At 46.3% G+C, this 17,758-nt stretch overlaps 1 protein-coding gene across 3 annotated transcripts in view; it reads left to right on the plus strand.

Annotated features, from left to right (window-relative positions):
- Positions 1–6,284: 6,284 nt before the first annotated feature.
- LOC123363479 (spermatogenesis-associated protein 21-like) overlaps positions 6,285–17,758 on the plus strand; it is a 31,918-nt gene continuing 20,444 nt past the window's right edge. For 2 of the 3 annotated variants that reach the window (XM_045004465.1, XM_045004463.1), the window contains exons 1-5: positions 6,285–6,413; positions 8,749–8,809; positions 10,632–10,728; positions 15,070–15,596; positions 17,564–17,649. In XM_045004465.1, the coding sequence (XP_044860400.1) occupies positions 6,401–6,413; positions 8,749–8,809; positions 10,632–10,728; positions 15,070–15,596; positions 17,564–17,649 (784 nt within the window). In that variant the 5' untranslated portion in view covers positions 6,285–6,400. The remainder of the gene's footprint in view (positions 6,414–8,748; positions 8,810–10,631; positions 10,729–15,069; positions 15,597–17,563; positions 17,650–17,758) is intronic. The other variant, XM_045004464.1, reaches the window with a different exon arrangement.

Consider the following 17,758-nt stretch of genomic DNA (forward strand, 5'->3'; position numbering starts at 1 on the left):
AAGCATCTGGATTTAAATTACATTATGCACATCTTGAAATGCTAGCTATAAATTTGCCAGACTCTTGAAAAGTCACTCCTTCAAAATCATTTGGATTCAAATGGGCAACAAATTCTATAAAATACCTGGAAATTCTAATCTTAACCAACCTAGAAGAGCTCTGTGATTTAAATATCAAACCACTACTTTGGCAAATGAAAATATATCTGTAATGCTGGGGAGCAGGGGGAATATTCAATTTCTTGGTGGGGAAGAAGAGCCACAGTCAAAATTAACATTCTGCCAAGGATTTCTTTCCTGTTTCAAAATCTTTCTGTGATTACCACAGATAAAACCCAAGGAGGAATACAGAAGATGTTGTTAAAATTTATATGGAATAATAGAAGACCATGAGTGAGTGACAATACTTTGTACACTCCCACTGAACAGAGTGGACTAGCTATTCCAAATATTCTATGGTACAATTGTTGGTGTCCCTAGGCCTAAATAAACCAAAGTGGTAACCAAAGGTCTTCCATGCTGTGAACTTTAACCAGCCTAAGATGCTAACAGACAGCAAGCAAAATGTGTAACTGTCAGCTGTCTCAGCTTGCAGCTGTAGGACAGTTTGAAACAGCTAAAAGCGGCGGGGAGGAGGGGGAGGAAAATCTGCATGCGTTTGTGCTGTGAAGGCCATAGATAAATATGCAAATGGGAACTTTTCTAACACGCTGAAATGTAATGTTTAAAGTAACTGCTGTTGGGAAGGGAGGGGTGAGGGGGAAAACCAAACAAAAGGCTTACACAAACAAGGGGGGTATAAATGCTGGGACCCCGCCTGCGCGCGGGTGTGCAGGATTTGAGCATGCTTTTTCTCCCTGGCACCTTATTTGGGCTCAAATAAACTTGGTTTGCTTCTCCACCCTGGTGTGTTAATTAGTGTGACGCACACCGGGCAACGAACCCTGCTGTTGCTCCTCCTCGGGCCCTTTGAGCCGGCAACACTATGAAGAGAGCAAGTTCAAAGCAGTAGTGGGGGTGGGGGGCTTTAAGCCAGCCAAAACACTGGGTCTTTAACAAACAAGAAAATTGACGCAGTGTAAATATCACTAGGCTGTTCAGTAAAGAAACTTTTCTAACTTATTTATAGATCAAAAGTAGCTTTAACTGCCCAACTCTCCCCTGTACCGGTTCTTTCAGGTAAGATATTATGCTTCTCTGCTTTTTAGAAAAACTGAAAAATAGAGAAAGAAATACAGAAAAATATAGAAATCTAACTTTAAATAGAAGTATGGCATCAGTTAGGAAAAAAAAGAATTATAACAAATTTACATCCATCTTTGCAGACAGCTATCCTAACAAAAAAGTGTCCACATAGGATGTGCTGGGAAAAGGATGTGCGTAGACAAATTAACCCACAAGAAAGGGGTTCGAGCAGGAAAAGGACTAGCATCCTCAGTCTGTAACACAATACAAGAACATTTCTTTACAATAATGTTTCAATGGTCCCTCACATTCAGGTTAATATATATATATATATATATATATATATATATATATATATATATACACACACACACACAGATGGAGAGAGAGAGAGAATTAGGATACATTTTGGAGAAACTGTGGTGAAGGGGAGATTTTATGTATAAATTATGGAAAGGCCCAATCACTAAAGAGTACTGGGATGCAATCTGTAACCAAATATTACAAATTGTTGGATTTTTACTACCAAATAATTCCTTGGTAATCCTCGTAGGGCTTCCTAGAGGAAATGGTCACACGGGGAAATGAAGAATTAATCTCTCATCTGCTGGTAGCTGCTCAGTTATTGGTAGCCACTCAATGGCAAAAAATAGTCCAATCAGAGAAATGGTTCAAAAAATATGGGAGATTGTGATTTTGGAAAAATTAACACACCAATTACATACCCATCAAAACAGACAGAGGACAGATATTCAGTTACTTTTTATTCAATACTCAAAATACATTCACTTTCAAAATAAAACAGCACACCCCACCATTTTTTTTCTTTTTGAATACTAGACATGCCTGGTCAGTTAAATGTGTATATTGAGATTTCACTCAACTTAATAAAAATCACTAGAAGCGACGTATTGTAGGTGATGTAATGATTTCACTCTGTAATATGGTAACACCCTGATAAATAGAAAGATCTGATGACTATATTCCTGTATAATGTCTCTTTAAAGAAAAGCTAACTGTTGTAATTATTGTTTTGTTTCTGATAATTACATGGCAAGGATTTGTAAACTTGTTAAAACATCCTAAATAAACAAACTGTTTTAAAAAAATATCTGTGTTGCCTCTCAACAGAATCCTTCTACCTGTATTTGTACTGATAGTGCCAAGATGCTTATGTTAGGATTAGGATTCCATCCTGCTATGCAACGTACAAGCTCAAGGCAAAATTCAGTTTCACTGTTTCACTTGTTCAATTAGTCATTCAGTCAGCCTGTTTATATTGGTCATTCACACAATAACAGGGAAGAGAAACTTTTGTAAAATATATGAAAATATGATTGTAAAATAATCACTTTCAGAGCAACTCAGAAAAAATTAAACTACTTTTAACTTTTTAAAAAAAATATTCTAGGTTCTTAGTTGATTGAGAGTTTTGTCATTAAAGTGAAATAAACATGGGTCCCTCAAGTTACGTCTCTAAATACATTTTTAGGTTCTGAACTCAATGAGACCCAATTGTTCTGAATCTCTGAAAATACATCAGCCATGAGTGTTATTTTTACCCCCTGGCCAAGGAGGGGGCTCTGCTTTCAAACCCCCAACCTTCCCTCCCCCCGCAGAGAAGGGGACGAGCTGTTTTCTCCACCACCACCACCCTGGGTTGGGAGTGGGACAAGCTCGTCTGCAAGGAAGCTGCCTAGCTGTCTCTGGAACCTGGCCCAGAGTGTGAACTGCTGGAGCCTGAGCTGTGTTTTGTTCAGAGGTACAAACATTTCAGAGTTATGGACAACATGCATTCCTGAGGTGTCTGTAACTCTGAGGTTCTATCGTATTACACTTCTCTCTCCTTGACTCCAGCCCCATATGATTTTGTAAAAATTCACAATAGTGATATCCTCAGAAAAGATGAAAAAGCAGAGGCCCTAAGGGAGATGTGGGTCCCATTTTGGCAGACTCTGCCCTGGAGATTGTAAAGTCCAAGACCCAAGTCCTGTGAGTGACCACATGTAGGTGTACTGCTGCACCTGTGCACAGCCCCACTGAAGCCACATACAGGACCAGTGCCTAAAGAGATATAAGGATGAAAGAAAGGAAGCATTATTGTCCCCATTTTACAGATGGAGAACTGAGGCAGCGAAATGTTAATTAGTCTACCCAAGATCACACAAGAAGTCTGTGGTCAAGCTGGGAACTGAACTCAAGTGTCCTGAGTTACAGATCAGAACCTTAACCATGAAAACATTCAGATGTTTGCATCCTTATTTGAACCAATAGACTTCTCAATGACACACCTTTGTTCCTCTCTACATAAACCTTCTCCACAGCAGGCTACCTTTTACCTGTAATTGTCCGGTTGTCTTCTTGGAGGAGGTCCAGTACCTCTCCCCAATACATTCAAGGGAAGAAAGAAACCCCTGTAGCTGCAAGAATGGCTATCTCCCCATTTTAATCTCCTATGGGGCAGGGGTCCCTTGTCCCCCTAATTTACTCCATATATGCTACTCTCCTCACTCATCTCCACAGATTGTCTCCCCCTAAACGACTGCTTGTTGCTCTCTCTTCCATTTGATTCAGTGTGTCCTACCCAGGTCTTGACATTTATTCAATGTGTAATGCACTACATACTGTAGAAATAATTTCAAGTTTTCCCAGGCAGCAGGGCTTGGACGTGCATTTGTACTTATTTAGTTTCACGCTGGTTGTCTGCCTCTCAAAAACTGCCAAGTGAGGGGAACAAGCCCTTCAGTCCCAGAAGATGCAGAGGGGTAACCTAACTAGCACTGAACATGTTTAAATTTGCATTACAAAAATATAAACTTATAGTGGACATTTCCAATTGTATTGTATGTTCCACAGATTACTACAACCTAAGTGCCTGATCTTGCAAACAGGAATAAGATGACTCATGTAAGGAGTCCCATTGCCTTCAGTGAGTAGTATGTGCCTAACCCCTGATGTGTGAAAAATGTGAAGTGAAATTAGATCTTATATATGTAGCATATTACCTAATAAGTAAATACTATCAAGTCTACCCAATTAACTGTACTAAATTTTAAGTTATAGGTTTCAACCAGATAGTTTTACACTGACCTTATTTGTCCTAAACTACTATCCAACTGTTTCTGATAATTGTTCATTTTCCTGCTGAGCCATACTTTCCACTCACCCTCCAGCAAAACAGCAACTCAGAGCTGGCAGCTTGTGATAAAATTTCCAGCATATACACTACCGATATAGCCTCATGCTCCCCCCTCTTTGTAACTTTATTATTTACTTATTTGAAGCTTTTATTATAAGAAGTTCTCCAAATGATCAGTAATTACTGAAAGGAAGCCAAAGACATGGGTATGCATGGCTTTTCCCCCTTGAAATCTTTATTATGCAAGCCACTCCAAATTTAATAACAAGGAAAGCAAAGTGTTCCTTCCAGTTTTCAGGGCATGCTCTTAAACAACTGGACCTTATCAAAAGGAATATATACAGATTATTTTTTTTCTTCTCATAAAACATAAGAAAAGCAAGATCTTTGATTCTGCTCCTTTAATTCAGGAAAAAAAAACAAGGGAACCTATTTCCCTTTAGAGAAAAATAAATAAAATTTGTCACAGTATTGGGCTAGAGTTTTAATCCTCCCCCTTTCTGACAGGCTTTCAAGCCTCACAAACCAACTCTCCCTCTCATACAGATTTTTCTCTCTACTGTTTTTCCCTACTCTAAAACACCACCACACCCAGGCCACCTCTTTTATCCCTACTTCCTAACAATTTATGGCTGGAGGGCCTACACTGACTGTCTGGCAACTGAGTTTCTGTGGCACAGAACAGAATTGGAATACCTCTATCATCTCCCCTTTTATTAATTCCTTAAATGCACCTTCTGATGATGAATACAGCTTTTTTAGGAGCCTTAGAAGATTGATTACTGGAAAGCAGAAATAAACATATACATTTTCCCTTTTCCAATAGCAATTCCATGTCGAACTGAGCACAGCAGCATACATACAACCTATTACAGTCAGCTAACACACTGCATACATCAAACATACAAACGTCCACTTTCTTCTCCAGGCTACCCTGGGGTATTTAACTTTACTACCCACCAAAGACACCTTCTTTAAAACAAACCTTGAAACATCAGTTTATTGAAAGCTGAAATAAACAGAACAGCGCATATAGCTGTTACTAGCTACGGTTCATCTCAAAAGTAACACAGAATCCCGTGGCACCTTATAGACTAACAAACGTATTGGAGCATAAGCTTTCATGGATGAATACCCACTTCATCAGACGCATGCAAAAGTTTATGCTCCAATACATTTGTTAGTCTATAAGGTGCCACAGGACTCTGTTACTTTTTACAGATCCAGACTAACATGGCTACCCCTCTGATACTAGTTCATCTCAAGTATCTCAGCTAATTTATTAGAAAATCAATAGCATGTTTCAGACTTTAGAACATCTGATCCAAAGCAGCATGTTTGGAGTACCTAGATCTTCAAATGCTTGTTTTTTCAAAAACTTCATCAATCAGGAATTGCCAATTGCTACAGCACAACCAGACACACTTTCCTGATCATTTCCAATCTTTTAAAACGTTAAAAAAACAACCCTCTAACCTGATTTTATTGCCTAGGTAAGGGATGCCCCCCCAGTAAAGCCACCGTTAACTGCAAACAAATTCAGTGTCTTTGTTTTAGTCTGGACTGTTACTGATCTTTGCAGGTACATCTGCTGCCGCTGGTACTAGCGACGGTCATCCGGAGACTATGGGTCGTAACCGAATACTATGGTCTCAAACAACCCGGGTGACCGACCGGCTGCTAGAAGGGGCAGAAGGCGCAGGGGACGTGCGGTTACTCTCTCGGTGCGAGCCCCGTTTGCCAGCTTTCCCCCAAGCCCGGCAACCCCCCGCACGCCGCCCTGCCGGCTAGCGGCAAACGCTGTCACGTGCTGCTGCGCGGCTCCGGCTCCGGCTCCGGCTGCGGCTGCGGCTGCGGCTCCCCTCGCCGCGGAGCTGGGCGGTGCCTGCAGCCACGGGGCTGGGGGGTGGAGGGGGCCGGTAGCGCACGCGCAGAGATGCGCCCGCGGGCACGTGGCGGGCTTTTTGCAACGTCAGCGCTTGTCGAGGCTCGGTCACAGTTTCTCCAGTTGACGCAGCGCGCGGTCGGCGCGGGGGCGAGGTGCGGGATGCGGCGCCGGCTGGGAGCGGAGGCGCCATGGGCAGCACAGGTGAGGGAGAGAGCGCGGGGCCTCGCCAGGGGCGCTAGAGAGTGAGGGGGGAGAGCGGGGCAAATAGGCGGGAACGCACCCGCCCCTCCCTTCCCCTCCCCGTACTCCTCAGTCACTCCCGCCCCCTCACAGGCCCCTCCACCACCCCTGGTGCCCCCCCCCCCCCCCCGGTGCTGCTCAGCATCCCTGCACTGACACCCTGTGCTCCTCAGCGGCTTCTGCTCCCACACAGACCTCCCTCCCCGTCCTTACCCCCTGCTCCTCAATCACCCCTGCACCTTCCCCCCCAGTTTGCTCAGTTACTGGTTTCCTCTACCCCCCACACCTAAATCACCCTGTGCTCTCGCCCCTGCCCCCACACCTTGTCTTCAGTCACAGATCTTTGTCCCCACTCTCTGTCCTCCTGGCCCTGCACCCCATGTTCAGTTACACACCATGAAAAACACAGTCACCTGCACCTACACCCTGTCTTCCTCAGAAATCCCCAAACTTCTTGTTCTTAGTCACCTCGTAGCCCTCACACTTTGTCCTCAGTCACCCTTTCCTCCTGCCCACTCACCTACCTTGTCCTTCAGTCTCTTCAGTACACCCCATCATCTTCCTGCACGTCCCCCTGTCTGCCAGTCACATCCCCTCACTCTGCTACCCCTTTCCCATTCACTCCCTCCTCTTCCTCATTATATAACTCCCAGTCAGCAGCTGAATTGGAGTGTAGAGAAAGCAAGTGATGAGACCTGTGAGTTATGGCGAAGCAAGTCCATGGAAGACTTTAAGGGGAACAGTTTAGAGGTGATCCTGAAATAAATGGGGAGCCAGGGGAGTTGCTTGACAATCTGCATATGTAAATAGTTGGCAAATCCCAGTTTGTGATTAGATTCTTAGAGCTCAGCTAAACCCAGGACTTGACTCTACCATTTCTGTACCTTTTCCATGTTTAACGTATATCCTCCTGGAGTCCCTGAGATGAGTAAAGTTAAAGGCAAAAACCTTTTGTAATGTAAACGTACTCTGCAGACAACAGATACCATTATGATATAAACCACATGCCTGCTTACCCCTAGAAAGCCAGGATCAGAGCCCTGGTCCTTCAGCTCTAAAACAAAAGGCCTCTACCCTTTGCCCTAAAGAAGTCATGCCTTAGTTGGCAATAGTATTGTGGGTCCCTTGGCCAGGACTGGATTAACCTTTTGTGGGCCTGGAGCCAAATATATTTGTGGGCCCCCCATGGGGGCAATGGAGCATGGCACAAGGGGGTCGATCCCCAGAGAGAGGGGCCAGCCAGGGGCAATGGGATGTGGCGGGGTGGCCCTGCTTTGCCCAGCCCAGGGCAAGGGCACTATTTACAAACTGGCAGTTGGCAGAATCACAATGGCCCGCTCGGCTCTGTGCTGCAAGTGTGCCCCTTCCCCTCATTGGTGGACCCATGTCGTGCCACACAGCCCCCCTGCCCAACACCACAACGCGTCCCCGTTTCCTTAGGACCAGACCCCCCCCGCCCAAACCTGCTATGTCCAGCACCTCCCCAGACCCTGCCACAAATGCACAGCGCCCGGCACAACACAACAACTGCCCAGCGTCCCCCTGCCCACAGCCCCACCACAACTGCCTAGCACCCCACACAGAACCCCCACTCCCTAGTGCCCAAACACACAGAGATCTCCCCCCACACACACAGCCCAGCACCCCCCGCAGGCCCTCCAGAGACCCACTGCCCCACGCCCTGCCTGCCGCTCCACTCACCAGACCTGCTGGGATGTGACTGTGTCTGCCAGGTTGAGCTGGCAGCGCAGCCAAGGCTGGTCCCGGGGCAGGGAATTGCTCCGGCCCCTCGGGACCCACTTGACTGTAGGGGCCCAGCCAAGCCCCCCACATTGTCACCCCACCACAACTGGCTGAGACTGGCCAGGCTTCTGCACCAGTCCCAAGTGGCTCAGCTCCAGGGAGACAGGCGGGGCCCCCAGGTGGTGGGAAGCAGAGACTGCCTGGAGCCGGAGGTGCACTGGGGTCCGGCCAGGGGGCAGTGAGAAGCCGGCGGGTGAGGCCAGAAGGTGGAGAGGAGCCATCGGCTGACCAGCGGGCTGGCCGAGAGGAGCAAGTGGCAGGGAGCTGGCGGGGTCTCGGGGCACAGTGCGAGCAGAGCAGGCCGAGGCCCCTTCTGAGCATGGGCCTGGCTCCATGGCACCACTGGCGGCATTGTAAACCCAGCACTGCCCTTGGCGTCTTTGGAAGCCTTCTATTGCCCAATCACACACAAACAAAGCCGAAACATTGTGCCCTGGCTGTCATCTTGTGGACATTTTGACTATCACTTAATCTTGTGCTATTCCATTTACAGGGAGATGGAGATTATTCTTCTGCTGTGTTGGCCCTCCACCAGACAATAAATCAGTTCTAAGGTAAGCCATATTTTTGCTTCTAAAGAATTTGCCACTTCTGTATGTAAGACACTATGTGGGTGGGAGACAGACAGGATCCAGTAATGAACATGGAGAGTTTGTAGTCTAAAGCAATGAGGTGATAAAATACAGTTCAATACAAAATATAAGTACGTGATGTTATATGGTCATTATAAAGGCTACGATTTAGTCATGGGTATTTTTAATAAAAGTTATGGACAATAAACAAAAATTCACGGCCCGTTACCTGTCCATGACATATACTATAAATACTCCTGTCAGGGGGCCTCTGCTGGGGAGGGTGGTGTCTGGGACCAGCAGCACCAGCAGCGGCAGGGAGAGCGCGGTGGCCCTGGGCTGGGGGTGAGGGTGTTGGCGGGGTTGGGAGGGCGGCATATAAGCTCCCATTTAAATCGTGCCCACCCAATATAGGGAGGCACCATTTGTCGATAGGGTGCCCTTGGGAGAGGGGGTGGAACAGGGGCAGGAAGAGGCGGGGCAAGGGCGGGGCTTTGGGGGAAGGAGTAGAGTGGTGGCGGGGCCTGGGACAGAGCAGGTGTCGAGCTCCCCTTGCTGGGAAATCAAGAAGTCAATGCCTATGTGCAATTTGTCAGTTTGTAAAGAGTTTTGAAGATTAAAAGCTTTATAAAAGTGCTAAATGTTATATTATTGGGGTGGCCAAACCGTGGCTTGTGAGCTGCATGTGGCTCTTTTACAGATAAAGTGCATCTTGCGGAGCCCCACTGGCCCCCTCATTCTCTGCCTACCAGACTAAGTGGGGGAAGCTCGGGATTTCTGCCCTGTGGCGGGGTGGTGAGGCTAGGGGCTTTTTGCCAGAGATGACTGCTGCGTGATGAGAGTGGGTGGTTACAATTTAAAGGTTCCCCACAGCTTGAGTCATGTCCTCCCCTGGGCATACCTCCCCTCTTACCAGCAACAGTTCTCCCTGAAGCTCCATGCTGTTTGCAGCTTTCTCTCCCCCCGGCCGCAGCTCCCAGCTTGCCAACTCCAGCAGCTGCTGTGCAAGGAGGGGGCCTGGTGACAAGCTGTGACCAAGCTGGGCCAGCAAATCCTGGCAAAAATCTGGGGGGCATGTGACCCCATATGCCTCCCCCAGTCCAGCAGGGAGCGGGAGTCTCAGAGCTTCAACTCTGGGGGGCATGCCTGCTAGGGCTCAGGGCTTCAGCAGGAGCAGGGCTGAAACCCGAGACCTCCCTCCCCAAAAGGCTAAAGCGTCAAGTCCTGGCAGGTGCTTCCTGGGAGGGCTGAAGCCCCGAGTCCCTGCAGGCGCACCCCGGCTCCTGAACTTCTGAAGATTGTCATATGCGGCTTGGAGGGTCAGTAAGTTTGGCTACCCCTGTTATATTACTTTAGGCAAGGCTAGTAGATGATTCAAATATCTGATTTTTTTTAAACACTTTCATATTATCCAAACTATGCAGTGCATAATTTAACACTGGACTATTAAAGAAGGAAATTCAGAAATGATTGTCTTTTGGAGGTTGCAAAATCTCACAGTGTGGATGGGGATCTTTATATATTGGAGACCTAATTGCTACCTCACAGCAAAATCAAGTGAAAGTGTAAGGAACCAGATTACTCCATTTTTCTCTTTTCTTGTTAATACTTAAGATGGGATATTTTTCCATCAAGCCACATGCATAGCTCCAAAGAGCACTTTGTCAGGATGCTGTAGTTGGATATCTCAACTCCCAGCACCCTAAAAGTGGTGTTTTCCAACTGCTATTAAGGCACCAGCCCTACCTGTGCATTGGTAAAAGTTTAACATCTGCCAATCTCTTTCTTATATCTCATGTTGCAGATGTTCAAACAAAGTTCATCCAGAGTGGGTTGGTGAATCTAAGAAGGAAGGTGAAGAATCAAACCAGGAAATCACATGGCCAGAAGGACCTGCTGCAGTGGGTGCTAACTTTAGCTCTATCTATCTATCTATCTATCTATATCTATCTATCTATCTATCTATCTATCTATCTATCTATCTAATCAATTAAGCTATGCCATGGTATGTATTATTGTGCCATAATCATGGGTGCACTGTGAGTAAGTAGCCTTGTGCCTTTAACCTACCCAGTGAATGTGACTATGGTAACAACATACGAAGTCTGAAGTGCCATTTTTGGATTTTATGTCCTGTCCTGTGCTTGTGTAGATAGCCAATGTAGAAAATGACTGGGATTTTCAAAGAAGTCTAAGGGAGTTAAGTGCCAAACTTCCATTGAATTTCAGTGGGATTTGGGTGCCTGGTTCCTTAAACGCCTTTGAAAAAAATTCAGCCAAAGATGCTTTTCAGATCACTTCACAGAGCCAAATCCTGAGGTTTTAATAGTTCCTTACTCAGGAAAAATTCCCATAGACTGAGGACTGGATCATTCTTTCCTGTGGTAAAAAGTGCAGGAGAGAGCTCATGGGGAGAAAATGTCTGAGGATTCCTTCATAGTTGCTCCTTAATCTTTCTGTTGGGTTTCTCCCCCACCCTGATGCAGCAGACTTGGCCACAGGGCCCATCCAGAAACATGCAGAACTGCACTGGATCTGCATTTCCAATGACTCCTTGGCCACAGCAGTCCTAGGGATTTCCCTGGAAGGGATTCCTGATATGGAGTGGAATTTCCAGGAAAGGTAATAGCCCCAGTATGCATTACCTTCTCCAGGTAAACTCTGCTGGGTACAGGGGTGAGGACAAAGTGCACACTCGTGTGGCTCACTAGTCCTCTGCAAGGCCGGATTAACCTTTTGTGGGCCAGATGCAAACATATTTGTGGGCCCCCATGGGGGCTGTGGGGCATGGCATGGAGGGGTGGAGGGAGGTTGGTTGGCAGTTGGTCCCCAGAGTGAGGGGCCGGACATGGTCAATGGGACATGGTGCGTCGGGGGCGGTCCTGCTCTGCCCAGCTCAGCACGAGGGCATTGTTTACAAACCAGCAGCCGCTAGATGAACATAGGTCCACACAGCTCTGCACTGGCATCTTGTCCCTCCCAGCACCCCCCTCCAACAGCCCCACTACCACAACTACCCCCCACAGACCTTCCCCTGCCCAGCACCCCCCCACAGAACCCCAGAGACCCAAAACACACAAATCTCCCCCATTGCCCAGCACCCACCCAGATGACCCCCAGAGAACCACTCCCCTGTGCCCTGCCCCCCAGCAGGAGGTGACTGTATCCGCTGGGCTGAGGTGGCAGCAGGGCCAGTCCCGGGGTGAGGCTCACTCTGAACCCACCAGAGCAGTGTGATCAGCCAGGCCGGAGTGGGAGCAGGGCCTGTCTGGGCAAGGCTCCCTCAGAACCCGATTGCCTGGTGGGGCTGGCCGAGCCCCCTGCACTACATCCCTCTCCCCGCCCAGGTGAGACCAGACCAGACCAGCCTCTGCACCGGGCCCAGGCAGCTTAGCCCTGGGGAGGTGGGCAGGGCCCCACAGGTGGCAGGCAGCAGAGACTATTAGGAGCTGCACTGGGGAATAGGGCAGACCTATGGGACATGACCCCTGAGAGCCCACCCAGGGCGGAAATGCCCACCAGCCCTGTGCCGACAGACCTTCATGGCAGAGCTTGGCTGCTGGTTGGCAAGCCTCCTATAGGCGAAGTAGGACCTGCTGGCTAGCAGCCAGTCACAGAGCAAGGCCTAGGCGCTGGACTCTCCTGCGTGAGGGACCAGACGCAGTCATGTGGGTGGATTAGATGGATCCATAATGGGCCCCTTCCCAGTGTGGGCCCATTGCCATTGTAAACTCAATACTGGTCCTCTCTAAGGACCTGAGAAGGGGAAATTATGCAATGGAGTCAGCGAGTATGTGTTAATTCGGATCTCTTGATTTGTTCTTTTTTGTTTTAAATGTGTATATTATGCGATGAAAAATAGATGGTTTTGAAATGTGAAGGGACATTTAAAGAACTCCTTAAAATTCGTATACAAGGATAATACAATTGGTGTTTTCATAATATGGCTCCCTTTCTTGATGTGATTTAATACTATAAAATGATCACAAACCTTCCAGCCCTTTTTTCCTTGGCTAAGTCAGTCCTTTTCGTTCATATGTGCTTCAGCAACCATGTAGTCTTCTCTCTTGGTTCAAAAGTTTTCCCAGTCCTTTATCAGGGGTTCCTGTTCTTTGCAGTCCTCCAAGTTGTGGATTCTCATCCAGCAAGCTAATGCTTCCTGAAGTCTCTGGCACAAGCCTTCTGCATAGGAGCTCTGGAGAGTTGTCACCTGCTGTCTTCCCAAACAGCTGTTGGATTCACAGGCACTGTCTTTACAATGTGCCAAGGGGTACTTGACCCCCGAATCTGCCCCAAGCCCTTCCCCCACTCTACCCCCTTCCCCAAAGCCTCACCCCCACCTGCCTCCAACCACCCCTGCCCTGCCCCTTCCTGCCCCGTTCCACCCCTCCCTCAAGTGCGCCTCATCCTTGCTCCTCCCTCCTTCCGCCCAGAGCCTCCTGTGCGCCGTGAAACAGCTGACTGTGACAGGCAGGAGGTGCGGGGAGGAAGGGGGCAGCGCTGATTGGCGGGACCTGCAGGTGGACAGGAGGCACTGTGGGGAGGAGGAGGTGCTGATAGGGGGGCTGCCGGTGGGTGCTCAGCACCCACCATTTTTTCTCTGTGGGTGCCTATGGTTGGACTGAACTTAGGCAGCCCTTACATTTCCCAACAGGCCGGGTTTCTAGTCACACCTCCTGTCTCATGCACCCTGATGTAATTTCCTTCTCAATGGGAGTGTTCCTTAACACTCTTAAACACTAAGCTTACCCTATGACACAGCTTATAGAATAATAGACTGATATTACGAAGTACACTGGGGCAACTCAGGCAAAAGATTTTTCTTAAAGTATTTTTTTAAAACAAAAGTAGGGAATGGGTTGGTGACAGTATTGTTGACATCAGTAATCAGTTAAGAGCTATGAGGAGAAGTAGGATGTCTGAGGAAGGAATTGAGAGGAGGGAGAGTACAATATGATGATGGTATGGGAAATATACTAAGGGACCAGTGAGATAGGCTTCTCTAGCAGAGTAAAAGGGTGTGGGTCAATGATAAGGGGCAAAGTTGTGAAAGGCCTTGAAGGAGAAACAGTTTACTAAATGGAATGAGCCGGTCTGTATTATCAAAGTTTTTTATGGTTCAGTATTGTTTGTTAAAACTGGAAGACACTGCTGTGTTACGTTATATGATTATTATTATTAGCTATAATATTTTATTATTAACAGAAATCAAGTCAATACAGAAAAATGAGTTAAAACTTGTTCCCTATACTACACCTGCCAGTGAATCTTCCTGTGATTTTAGTCACACATTCCTATTCTTAGAAATGCCTCTCTCTCCTCTGAAAGGGAACAAACAAGGGAAACCTGCTGGCCTCACACACAGAGCTGTCAAGTTCACAAAGTGAACAGACTGAAAAAGAAAATATTTTTTTCTAACCTCTTTTAGGTATATTCATCTTTAGTGTTAACTTGGAAAACAATTCGGACAAATACAATTTTTTTTTTAGGTGACTGTCTCTTTAGTTGAATTAAGGTACTTAATTTATCATAGAGATACTGATGATATATTTGTGATGGCTGTTGTAAAACTTCTCAGGGCAGGGACCCTATCTTGGTTGGTGTAAAAGAACCATGCACAGAAGTCACATAATTAATAATGCATCACAGTCTAATTTTATATTTTAAAACTATATATATCTGAATAATTTCTATATATTATCATGCCTTGGCTTTGACTCTCAGACCTCCAATAGGACTAGTGTTTTTCCAAATGTTCTTTTAGAGTGCGTTGCAGGAGTGCACTTGAACAGCTTATGTGCTGTAGTCACTGTATGTAAGTGGAATGTATGCACAAAGTATACTAATTGCATCTAGTCCTGTTTCTGTCATTGTTCTGCATCTTTTTGTAAGGAGGGCCATAAGTGGTTCATTCTATGTCTGCTATATTAAGATTAGTCAGCAGATGTTCTGCACCAACCTGTGTCATTAGGTCATAACCACATCTTTGCCTCTGGGATATTCTTGGCCTTACCCTTGCCTCTCTTTTTACAGAGGTAGGCATTGACCAGTGGCAAGCTGTTGCCCACATAAAGTACAGCAGCCGAGTGAGCAGTCTGCCTAAGGAGAGTGTTACTTGGCTCATGATGAAGATTTATACTGGGTGCTGTGTTCAGACAGCAGTTTTCTTGGCTAAGGTGTATAATTTTAATTTTGGAGACTAGATGGCTATAATTATGGTGAGTTTTTGTTCTTTATTACAGCACTATGAAAAAGCAGACAAACAGGTCAAGGAGGAAGTGGAGATTCAAGTGTCTGTTGCTCTGCTGTCTCTTCAGGAGGAGGAGGAGGATGCTAAATTTCCAGTACATACTAAGGACCACGTGCAAACCCCAAATCTTGAAATACTAGCAGTGGAGGAGGATCCTCTGCCGTCATTAAAAACTGAAGCCCATATACAAAGCTCAAATCCTGACATACTGTGGGGGGAGGAGGAGGAGGAAGAAGAAAAGAAAGAGCTGGTGGAAGGAGGGGAACTAGAATTTTTGTGTCTCTCACATTTTGAGGTTCAGGAGCAATCTTCACATCTTGAAACATCAATAGAAGAGCCTCTGACATTCTTAAAAACTGAGGCACTAGTGCAACCCTCAAATATTGAAATACTAGAGAAACAGAAGCTTCCATCCCTATTGGATACTGAAACTGAGGTTCTCATCTCAGATTTGGACATAAGAGATGCAGAGAAAACTTCACTCTCGACAGATACTGGGTTGAATGTACCAACAAAGAAGTGAGTAGAAAAAGCCTGACTCGCTATATAGGTTTCTTGTTTTGGCAGATGAGCTTTGTCTGTATTTTTTTTAATCAGATAGTTAGAGTTTAATATATCTCTGGCCAGTTTTGATGTTTCTGGTCGTAGTATAGTTGTGACATACTTTTACCATTTATCCATCTATGTAGAAAAACATTTGTTAGCCATATATTCTGTTTTTAATTATTTAGGACCAATTCTCTCTCTCTCTCTCTCTCTCTCTAGATATAGGTATAGATATCCATCCCTTCTGCCAGGTGGAGCCAGCAGCAACAAGGGTTGGGTTCAGTATCTAGGGTTTCCTTTTCAACAATACAACACAAAACCGGCTCAAGCCCCCACCCAGTGACCTGGGACAGTTACACACCACCCCCTGGGCGCTTCTAAGAGGCAATACTTCCCCTCTTGCAAGCACAGAGTCTGAGTGTAGCAAAAACTTGTAATAAAAGGAGGGAATTAACTTAGCATTAATTTGGGAAAACACCACAACTAGGGTTCAGAAACACAAACCATGAACAAAAGACCCACCCCCAAGTAAGTTGGGCAGTGTCCTTTTCCCCTCAGGGTCTTAAGTCCAGCAATCCAAAAGTCCCTTTAACATGCCCATCCCTACTCTGTACCCCACTCACAGTTGCTGTCCTTGGCCAATGCAGCCCAGAATTCACAGGTTCATCCTCAGTGTTCAACTCACACCCTGTGTTGAAGGCCGGAGCGGGAGGTAACGAGGCACCTTACACACTGCACTGCTCGGGCACTCACGCCTCTCCACCAGCTGCCAGACTGACACTCACCAAGATGTCTTCAGGGCCCTTCACACACTGAACACAGCTCTCAGTGATTTCAGCAGTTAGTAGGGGAGCCTCACTGCTGGTGCACACTGGGCAGTCTTTTGCAATAAAGACACTGTCCCAAAGTAGGTCTAATGCAGGGGTTCTCAAACTGGGGGTCGGGACCCCTCAGGGGGTTGTGAGGTTATTACATGGAGGGGGTCACAAGCTGTCAGCCTCCACCCCAAACCTCACTTTGCCTCCAGCATTTCTAATGGTGTTAAATATATAAAAAAGCCTTTTAAATTTATAAGTGGGGGGGTCACACTCAGGGGCTTGCTATGTGAAAGAGGTCACCAGTGCAAAATTTTGAGAACCACTGATCTAATACTTAAACCTGTGTATCAGCAATTTAAGCTCTGCAGCATGTAACAAGATTCTCCATTGAGTCAAAATTAGCTCTTTTATTATGCTATGGAGAGAGGAAAGGTCAAATTGTGTCTAGAACCCTTAAACCAGGTGCACACCACCAGGTACACACACTTACCTCCACTGTCTCTCAACTCATTGGGCTTTGGAACCCATGTCCCCTGCCTAGCGAATGCCATTTAGTTGAGGGTGAATCCCTCCATTGGGGTATGCCAGGTCAGTTCTGCTGCCCTCAGTTCATATAACAAGGATAAAAACCCTTTATTACTCCTGCCCCAATAACAAGGAAACTGGGGATCCAACACCAGCCACAAGTGATCATTTGGGCAAGCAATCCCATCATGCTGAGCACCTAGGCAGGGTGGGTGTGTCCATGTAAATGAGATCAGCTTCTGATATCTTTTTCCACAGCTTATCTCTAGATGTCAGGGGAGAGCTCAATCAGACTCTGCTTACATATAGGTGAGCAGCCACACAAATACATTGTGACTAATGCTAGCATATGTGGTTCCCCCATCCATGTCTCTTTCATGGCTGTAGCGCCACTATGGAAGTCCTGAAAACTGTGCCAAAGAGAGAGAATTAGAAATAATGATACCAAATTACATATATTCTAATTAACATACTGAGTTAATATTGTCACCTTGGACTGTGGTGTTATTTGATCTAATAAGTTGGGTAGGGCTAAGACTGTCCATGAACGGGAAGACAACGAGGAGAAATCATGTTGTTAAATATGTGTCCTTGCAGCAGGAGCAGAAATCTATCTGGTCTCTTCAGTCTTCTGGATATTCCAGGAGAGCATGAGGAACTCTTAACTCAAAAGCAAATAGCAGGTAATGTAGAACCTCCTTGACTCACTTCTTCAACTCAGTCTTCAGTCATGTAAATTAGTGGTTTTAAAAATTGTTTTGCATTGGTGATTTAAAGGGGGTGTTGCTCATT

The sequence above is a fragment of the Mauremys mutica genome, chromosome 2 (genome assembly GCF_020497125.1).
Source record: "Mauremys mutica isolate MM-2020 ecotype Southern chromosome 2, ASM2049712v1, whole genome shotgun sequence".
In the NCBI taxonomy this organism is placed as follows: Eukaryota; Metazoa; Chordata; order Testudines; family Geoemydidae; genus Mauremys; species Mauremys mutica.